The sequence below is a fragment of the Antedon mediterranea genome, chromosome 6 (genome assembly GCF_964355755.1).
Source record: "Antedon mediterranea chromosome 6, ecAntMedi1.1, whole genome shotgun sequence".
NCBI classification, from domain to species: domain Eukaryota; kingdom Metazoa; phylum Echinodermata; class Crinoidea; order Comatulida; family Antedonidae; genus Antedon; species Antedon mediterranea.
This window is the reverse complement of record NC_092675.1, coordinates 28521776-28532235: the sequence shown is the minus strand read 5'-3', so window position 1 is coordinate 28532235 and position 10460 is coordinate 28521776. Positions and strand designations below refer to the sequence as shown.

At 32.8% G+C, this 10460-nt stretch overlaps 1 protein-coding gene across 1 annotated transcript; it reads right to left on the bottom strand.

Annotated features, from left to right (window-relative positions):
• Nucleotides 1-631: 631 nt before the first annotated feature.
• On the bottom strand, nucleotides 632-8511 carry LOC140051723 (multidrug and toxin extrusion protein 1-like). Its single transcript, XM_072097018.1, has 9 exons — nucleotides 8341-8511; nucleotides 7440-7553; nucleotides 6221-6288; nucleotides 5601-5709; nucleotides 5034-5109; nucleotides 4350-4419; nucleotides 3461-3593; nucleotides 3093-3187; nucleotides 632-1563 (listed from the first exon to the last, which is right to left on the bottom strand). The coding sequence occupies exons 1-9, from the start codon at nucleotides 8363-8365 to the stop codon at nucleotides 1300-1302; spliced, it is 954 nt and encodes a 317-aa protein (XP_071953119.1). The 5' UTR covers nucleotides 8366-8511; the 3' UTR covers nucleotides 632-1299.
• Between the last annotated feature and the right edge of the window lie 1949 nt (nucleotides 8512-10460).

The following is a 10460-nucleotide window of genomic DNA, read 5'->3' as shown; positions in this document are numbered from 1 at the left end:
CGACGGGGGCGCGGAGCGGAGTCTGTCTACGCCCTCTATAGAAAAGGTTAAAAACAAACTCTGCTGTCTTGAAAATTATCGTTGCGTTTTTATATCTTTGTCATTTGTCACATTTTAATGTCACATAAAAGTTGAAAAATACCCTGTAATTTAAAGCAAAATAGTCTGTTCGAAAATGGTTTTTGGTTAGTTTTCCTCGTTTATTTTATCTTTTTATAAGTGAAATCATTATATGGAAAATTAATAACTGTTATCAACTGCAAACTGATCAGTAGGCCTATTCAAAGTCTAATTTTATCATTTTTTGAGGGACTACATTTTTAAAATTTTTCATATTCTTCACTTATATATATTATTAGACTTAAAAAACATTGGACTTAAGTTCAAGTGATAAAATTAGGGCTATGGTAAACGTCTAGTTTGTAACTTGCTTGAACATTAAATGATGAACATTTTGTTTCTTTCTGGAAACCCCTTGTCAACGGCACATGGATAAAAAGACTGTCGACTGCATTAATATTATCTCTTGGGTTAATATTGTTTGATTTATTTATCAACACATTCAACAAAATAATACAGATATTTTGCATAAATAAAAAAGTAGATAAAATAATAATGTTTGTCGACATGACAGGAAAACTAGAAGCTATATTGACAATAAAGATTAAAAGGGAAAAAATGTGAATATGAACAAGGCAATCGAACAGGATGCTGAGCTCCGGAGATCAAAGAATTTATCTGTGGCTGCGACACGATCAGTTCCACACGGCGGAGAATGTAGGCATACATAGTACAATACTGTTCATGTTATTTGTCGCAACCAGACATAGGATCAAAGGACCGTTAATTTTACGAGTTCATATCTTGGCAAGGCTAACTCAGAGTGTCCTGTTGCTTGATTAATAATAATAATAAAAAATATAAACTAGGCACATGTAGGCCTTTATACTTTATATCCAAATAGAAGTCTGGGCTAGACATCCTTTTATAAATAGTCTATAGAGTGCACAAATATTTCGATTATTCTTGGTAAATGCCTTGAACAACCACTACAAGAGAACTACATTGAATTAGAATAGTACTAACCGGGTAGCGATATTTCTTTTCGTACATAAGTTGGGACCTCTCATGAAACGTCACAAAATAAACATATATTCATTAGTCATATTCATAAGGTGTGTACGAAAAATAAAATCGCAACCGGGTAACCCACACACAGTACAAACCTAAAAACACAGATAGGGCCCTGCAGTTGTATAACTAATTGGATGGAATGGATAATTTTTCCAAGAATGTGTGTTATAATAGGTATATAGAAATTCCTACAACGCAGACGACAAGAGCCGTCCCGTAGTTCATCATACGAACGTAAATTGTTCTACGATTTAAATGAAAACTTCCAACGAGAGGAGATGTTTCTTCTGATTCCTTCTGATTGAGATCATTCAACATGATTCCGTTGTTGTCATTCAGCATTGTTTCTACATCCTTACCCATCAACACTGCGTTAGAATTATGCCTGATCGTTTCTCCTGATCTGGTAAGACGTATTCTTTCTTGGCTCTAAATTAAAATATTAAAGGTTTTATAAATGTTTAAATATTACAATGTAGAAAATATAAGAAATGTGTCAAAGGTTGCAACTCTATCTTGTTGTTTTATTACGTTTTGTTGACGTGTTGACGTTAATACTTTTACGTTAATCCACTGATGTCTACGCTGATCCATTGACGTTGAAGACACATTGACATACATCAACGTTCCATTTATACATTGACGTTAATCCACCGATATCTATGTTAATCCATTGACGTTAAACCATTGACGTTAAACCATTGACGTTAATCCATTGACGTTAATCCACTTTAACACATTGACAAACATCGACGTTACATTTATATATTGACGTTAATCCACCGATATCCACGTTAATCCACTGACGTTAATCCATTGACGTTGAACGCTTAAATACATTGACATACATCAACGTCTTATTCATACATTGACGTTAATCCACCGATATCTACGTTAATCCATTGACGTTGGAGACTTTAACACATGACATACATCAACGTATATTCATCATTGACAGTAAAGCGCGGTTCTCACTAGAACGCAAAGCATCAACGTATCGACGCGAAGTGCTGTATTGCGTATTTACAAGTGGGAACCGACCGACGATGCAATAGTGCTGCTAAAATCGTAGGTTTGATTTCACGCAGGCGGGCGGAAACACAATGATTGAAAGGGCATTTTCTTACGTTGCGTAGATTGCGTTACGTTTCGTCGCCAGTGAGAACTAAGCTTAGCTTAATCCACTGATATCTACGTTAATCCATTGACGTTAATCCATTGACGTTGAAGACTTAAACACATTGACATACATCAACGTTATATTTATACATATATTGACTTTAATCCATATTGATGTTAAATATTTCGACGCTCATATATACATTGACGTTTTTCACAAGAACGCAGTCTATGCATGGATTAATAATATATTAAAAGTCATAATATATTTACATGTGCATTCCTTAGATGAATAAACGTCACACTTGAATTTTCACAGTCACATTATATTTATAGCGTCTACTTAATACGTTATTACTATTAGTTATGCAATATGAACAGACCGAAATTCCATAAATATTGTTGTCTCAAATGTAATTAAAAAGATTTGAAAAGGACCACCAGCAAGAAGGCGAAGAAAACTCGCAACAGGCACATAAAATAATACAGTAACTTAAAAATTACGTTTAAAATCTATGTTTTGTTAGTTGTTCCCACTAAAACGCATTGCAGCGACGTATCGACGCAAAGTGCTGTATTGCGTAATCATAAAGCGGGGTTCCAACTAGAACGCAACGCAACGACGTATTTACGCAAAATGATGTATTGCGTAATCACAAATGGGAACCGACGACGCAAAAATTGCAAGTTTGTTTACGCAGGCGGGGGCAAACGCAATGATTGGAAGAGTATTTTCTTACGTTGCGTAGATTGCGTTACATTGCGTCGCTAGTGGGAACCAAATATTAGTACTTAATATTATTTTGTATATAAAATAATTATTATAATGAAGATCATACCAAACTCGCTTCTTTTTCCCAGTTGATAGATAGAGTGTAGATTAGAAAAAACGTAGCTTGCAACCCATTCCCGACACAGAGTCCAATCCACATTCCTATATTAATATAGTAATATTTAATAATCCACAACAAAAAAACCACATTCGCATTCGTTCCGACGAAAGACGGCGCCGTAGTGTAAACGGACCCATTGTCCGCTACGTTCGGAACAAAATGAATGTAGTGTTCAAATCTTAAAACATGGATTTATGCATTTATGTTTTTTTCCTTACATAATATTTTTATTAGTTTTTGTAGGGCTAGCCTAATTATTTTGTATAAAATCTCTGTGCCTGATATATGACTAAATATGAAATCATATAAATTACCTTCAGCTTTCTGTTTTTGAAACAATACCAGATACACGCACAATGGAAGACCGATGAAATAATAAGCAATAAAGGCGATGAGTGCACCCGCACCCTGTCGCCCACACCCCTGCACAGCTCCCTTTGCAATGTTCTAAAAGAAATGTATTTCAAACGAGTAATTAGCGCACCTCCTACTCTTATCATTCACCAAAAATGTGTAAAGCTCTCAACAATTTTTGTAAAAAAAAAATATTATTTTCATTTAATCTAATATGCCTATTATTATTACTACTACAGTGATTGTATTTGAAACAGCCATACACAGTATGTATGACGCCTACTACGGGATTTTCAGTCCAGAATACACAATCTTATACGGTGCTTAGAAGCCCAACCAGTGGATTAATTGTCTTTATTGTTCGTTTTTATGTTAGTAAATTCCAATTTAACTTCTGGATTAAAAAAATAATTATTTTGATATAGGCCTAAGCCTAACTGAAAAAAACAGGCTTACGATTTTACGGCATTTGCCATTAAATATTTCACTTTTCGTGTTTTTTTTCCTTTTAGCTTTATATAGTTAACAAATTTAAGGGCAATTACGATATTCAAGGTCATTGTAACCCGTATGTTCGTATAATAATACGTCATCATGGCCCATCATTCATGGTTATAACATAATAATGTCGAAATATTTCACATTCGTAACACGTTTGTGTAGACATGTAGCCAGATTATGCATACATGAGTTCTTTTCTTTTCAAAGAGTTTTGATTTTTTGATTTACGATATTGTTATTTGATATCCAATTGATTAATATGTGTTACTTGATACTCTATGAATATACAACTTGTATTTTCCACACTGGATGTGATACTCTATGAATAAAAACTCGGGTAATACTTACACTCGTTAGATCACTTATTTCAAAGATGATCAACAATGGAGCAATCTTTGCAATTCCGTCAATAACCTCTCTTTAATCGGTTAATACAAAATACACATATTAATTAATTTGTCATAAAACCAAAAAAAAAATAAAAATTTATTAACAGATGACCCTACAATAAATTAATAAATATTATTCGTATTTATTTTATTTTTTTATTGTTATCAAATCAAAATTTCCAGACAAAACACCACATTTTTTCAATTATTTCAATAAAAATACATTCATAAGATTCAATACATAGATCTTTTCTCTCCGTTATATCTTAAAGCGTGGTTCCCACTAGCGACGCAATGTAACGCAAGGCAGCGACGTATTGAGGCAAAGTGCTGTATTGTGTAATCACAGGTGGGAACCGACAACGCAACAGTAGGCTACTGCGCAAACATCGCAGGTTTGATTTCACGCAGGCGGGGGCAAACGCAATTATTGGAAGGGAATGTTCTTACGTTGCGTTACGTTGCGTCGCTAGTGGGAACCAAGCTTTAGATTCAATACATAGGGAACCAAGCATTATTACGCGTAGGTCCTTGCATTGCGTAGGTCTACTCGTGAAAACGATTGTTTTTACTTCTCGTTTAAAGTGCACAGTGTTGCGTGAAGATTTTTAGATTGGCAACCCATAATTATTTTAATACTTACTTATCATTAGTGAATATGTATCCTATGTAATTCTGACATGAAAATATTACTATCGATGTGATAACAGCATAAACCCCTGTAAAAAGAAACATTAAAAATGAAATTATTGATCATACATTCCAGCAATAGTTATCGATCTATCGTTTCCCAATGTTTCATACTTTTTGGAAAATGTTTTTTGTGTGTTACATAATTTTGATTTTACGATAAATTTGTGAAATAAATCTTAGGTATGGCTAAAATTATTCGGTTGTGAATATAATTATTATGATTAATCCAACATTTTTCACATTTTTTTTGCTGCGTAGCATGCAATAAAATTATGTCCTATAATTCAAATTCAATTCAAATTTATTCACCTCCCTTAGGAGAAACATATAACAAACTGTACAATAAAACACATCAACAAGAACATTCACACGAATCAAAAGTTAAATAAGGTGTCAAAATCATTGTGAAAAGGGCAGACTTAACGCTATAACAGATACAATGATTGACACAATCCAAAGATTTATACATTTTTTAATAACTTGAACTCCTGCATAAATTATACAATGTTATACTTACAACACAATATAAATGCCACTTGCATGGATACTTTAGCTTGACCACTTTCGTTGACCCCCAAACTATATCCAATACGAATAGCCAATGCTGATGCAACTCCGGAACATATCTGAGTTATATTTTGAAAACAAACGTTATAGAACAAACGTCACAGAACAAACGTCATAAAATAAACGTTATGCTTGGTTCTCACTTGAGACGCAAGACAAGGACGTAACGCAACGTAAGTGAGTTGACCAATCACAAGCGATGGCTTATTCGCTTGTAATTGCTAACTGTCTATAACTTCGCTTGTCATTGGTTAAAACGCTTGCGTTGCGTTTACGTCCTTGCGTTACGTTCTAGTGGGAACCAAGCTTTAGTTAGAGACCATTTAGATCATGGAAGAATTGTGCTTAGATGCACTTTAAAAAGCGCTTTGTGTGGATAGATATTAAAGGCCAATTTACACAGACGAGCGGAAAACCGCGTACCGTAGCTTGTCCCACATAGAGTCTGTATCTATCCTGGGCGGTGGAAACCGTCCGTCTGTAAATAGTCATAAGAAATAACATAGATTCTATATTTTAATTACCCGTTCCCGCTCGCCTGTGTAAATTAGTCAAAGCCAAGCCACTTACCATAAAAGTGTAGAATATCAAGATATAAACAGCTCCAAAGACGCCCACAGACACTGCATCAAACGTTCCTAGAAAAAAAGAACACCGACTATTAATTATTTGTTTCGTAACTTATTATAATTGAATTCATTTAACACAGCAATGTTACGGTAATTAGCAACTGTACTTAATGTTTACGGTACTTAATGTTTACGGTACTTAATATTTACGGTATACTTAATGTTTATGGTAGGCCTACTTAGTATTTACGGTACTTAATTTTCTCAATGGTTTGAACACCAAGCTTGAACAAGATATTTAAGATATATTTTTTGAATTTCATGTAAATGTTTGTTTTTCATTTTGTTTATAAATATGTAATGAACATTGATAATTATTGACACGATACTTTAAATTCCAATAGAATGATAATTTATACAATATTTTGTTAATGTTCTCTATGCCTTAAAAAATCCCACATATCCTCAAATCAATATGCTTCCAAATAAAATTCAATGCTGACGTTGGATTGACATTTAAAGGTTGCTTGTCCTATTATTTATTTATTAAAGTATATGCTGACGAGACAAAATATCACATAAATGAATACAATAATACAATAAATGACCTTCGGTAGACCATATTGATGACGTAAGAGCGTATGGTTTGGGAAACACATTTATATTAATCATTTTCTTTTCTAATATTACTGGTAAGTATTGATCACAAACAAATTGCTAAAAAAATACATTATACTTTACGTTGAAATATTAATTTATTAAGACTGTAAGGTTTATGGTATCTCTTTTATCGTATAGTTAATGTACAGCGCTTAGAGGTTTCACAACATTAGGCGCTATAAAAATCCAGGATACTATATTATATTATTATTGGAGCTAGACAATTCTGCTAGAGATTGTGGAGCTAAATATCAAGGCTTATTTTGAAAATATATTAATACAACTGCTGAAATAAAATACATATTTCAATGAAACTGTACCAAAACCCTGTTACTAATAATTGTATACTACTTTACTCAGGAATGAACACCCAAGCACTTATACATTTAATCTTAGAGAAGCACTTATTCAAAATGACGCACTACTAATGAAATGCATGCTGGAATGCGGGGGAAAATGACACGTAATACTTATCGAACCGGGCTCTCTAATTCCGATGAGTAGGGCCTGCGGCAATTTTTTTCGATCGATATGAGATATTAATAATGATAAAGTCTTACCACATAAAAAGTATCCAGCCTCGAATACTAGTATTTCCAGTTCAACCATAAGGCAACCGTGTACGCCGATTGACGTGAACTCATACCAGTCTTCTAGGGCTTCACTGCTCCAAACTGTGAAGGACATTCAATATTTGTTATAATCATCATCATAATCATCATTACCATCATAATCATCATCAGCATTATCAGTATCATCAACATCATAATAATCGTCATCATCAGTATCATCTACATCATCATTATCATGATAATGATCATCATCAACATTCAAGATTTGTCATTATCAGTTATCATCATCATCATAGTCATCATTATTATTATCATCATCATCATAATCATCATCACCATAATCGTCATCATCAGTATCATCAATATCATCATCATAATCATCATCATAATCATCATCATCATCAGTATGATCAACATCATCATAATCATCATCATAATGATCATCACCATAATCGCCATCATCAGTATCATCAACATCATCATCATTATCATAATCATCATCATTCAAGATTTGTCATTATCAGTTATCATCATCATTATCATCATCATAATCATCAACGTCATCACCATAATCGTCATCAGTATGATCAACATCATCATCATCATCCAATCATCATCAACATCATCATCATCATTATCATGATCTTCATCATCATCAGCATGATCATCATGATCATAATCATTATCATCATCATTAATCCTCATCACCATAATCATAATCATTACCACCACCACCACCAAATCCTTTTATTTATTTTATTATAATTATTATTAGCAAAAATGTTCTTCAGCATCACATCCGCATCACTGTCATTTCATTAGGCTTAGCAGCATTGCCATCATAAATCAACTTCACTAAAATTATCTACATAAATATTCTCTTACATACCAGTTATATTTTCATATCTATACATATAAATACATATTGTTCCAAGATAGACGTATTGAGAAATCACCAATGCACCTGAAGAATAGCTGAAATGTATTAAATAATTTAAAAAATGAAATGTTGATATAATTTTAGTTACAGTCAAAGATGTATAATAATATTATATTCTATTTTTTGCAATGAATGGTGTACATGCATACACTCGAGTCAAAAGACATACCTCATACACACTAATACCTACATACATTTATTTTTTGTCCAAAAATATAAAACAGACAAAAAAGATACTCTCATAAAGGGTTTGTAACATAACATAGAGAGGAATCAAAATATGAAATATACACAGTATAATATATAATATATAAATTAAATGTATTAATATATGCAGTGCTATTAAGCTTTGTCTACACTGTCAAACTTTATGTGACAACAAAAATGTGATGTGCCCATATATGGTCATGATGATGTCATCCACTAGCATATTTGGGGAATATTACTAGCATATTTGGGCACATCACATTTTTTTGTCAAACTAGTTTGATAGTGTAGACAGAGCTTAAAAAAGAATGGACAGAGGACAGAGTATGAATAACTATGGAACTGTGGAATTCAGACTTGGACATGGACATGTGAACACAAAATGTGACATTTTTTGGCATTGCTGAGTCGAGTGTAGGCATACTGTTATGTAGGTGTATATGAAAATATAATTAATCTGCGTGTTTGACTTAATACGAAGCAAGAGCTCGATCGATACAAAAACAGAGATACATAAATGAATGTATAAATTCGAGTCATTTCTTTCGAGTTTTATATAGTATTATATCCCAATATTCTTGCGCAAAACTTAGATGTAAATGTTGTATGTCAATAATGTCTACCTTGTCAGGTAGACAGGGTAGGTATTATAGATGATATGTTGTAAGTCAATAATGTGACGTAAGCAATGCAATATTAATACGTTGATAAATAGTTATTTGGTTATTAAGTTCGTTTTGATCCAATTTTGTTCAAATTAAGACGTTAGCGGTCTGATATTTGACTCTGCCAAACCCTGCAAAATAATATTGAAAGGCCTACACCTATTGAGTGATACACAATTAAGCTAACACAATTATACTACAAATATCTTTTGGTAAATATATACACACATATTTACAAATATTTACGGGTTGAGTAAATATACCTTATTCCACCACCGATGACAATGACGAAGACATACTGCAGCAGAATGTTTACGACTGCAGCCAGCATCATAGCGAGCATCGTTATCATCACGTGGTTTCGACATTGCAAGAAACGACTCAGCACAAACGATGCAAACAATGCCTAAAATATTGTGTTTTAGCTTATATTTACGGTCATAAAACCCTAAATAGTGAATTATTTCACTTTTAAGGATAAAAATACAATGTGTATGACTGACATTTTGCTAAAAAACTAGATTTTAGTATGATCTTTGTGATTGAAGATATAAAACTGTAGGCCTTACCGGTACAAAAAGAATCTTAGATTATCCGCGCAAACGTAACCTGCGCAGTATGCCATCCTATGACCTGAAGCATATGCGTTTATAGTGATTTGAATTGTGTATATTATTATGTAAAATATACAGTAAGCTGTTTATATACACTGTGTAGGTAAAAATACGGAAACTACACTACACTTTATTGTTCAAATTTGTTGACATGTCGACGTCAGCAAAATGAACACATCTCCTCTGAAACCTTATAATCCTGTTTCACTTCAGACACAAGATTGCTAGGCTAACCAGCATTTAGAAGGCCAGGACACAAGGATGGTATAGCCAAACATTCAAACTAGTTTCTACAACTTAATTTGAATATTAATAAAGTAACTGTTATGTTGTATCAACAGCATTATTTTATTAAAGAACTTACTATATGGTTAGTTGCTTAAAAAATTCAAGAAATCTATCTATTTAACGCCATTCTAACTTCATACAATATCGGTACAAAATTGTTGAACCAGTCCATATATAAATATACCGTATGCATATGGTACTGAGTACTTTCATAGTATATACAGTATTTTACAATCGTTATCATTTTTAAATTTTTTATAACACAAATTTAATTTACTTAAATTAAATTTTAATT

What these genes read in the sequence shown, in the direction of transcription:
- LOC140051723 (XM_072097018.1), bottom strand. Translation starts at nt 8,365, where the DNA reads ATGTATAGATATGAAAATATAACTG. An exon ending in TGATATTCTACACTTTTATG is followed by an intron (nt 5,710 to 6,220) that starts GTAAGTGGCTTG and finishes AATATAACTCAG; the next exon opens with ATATGTTCCGGAGTTGCATC. An exon ending in AAATAAGTGATCTAACGAGT is followed by an intron (nt 3,594 to 4,349) that starts GTAAGTATTACC and finishes CATTTCTTTTAG; the next exon opens with AACATTGCAAAGGGAGCTGT.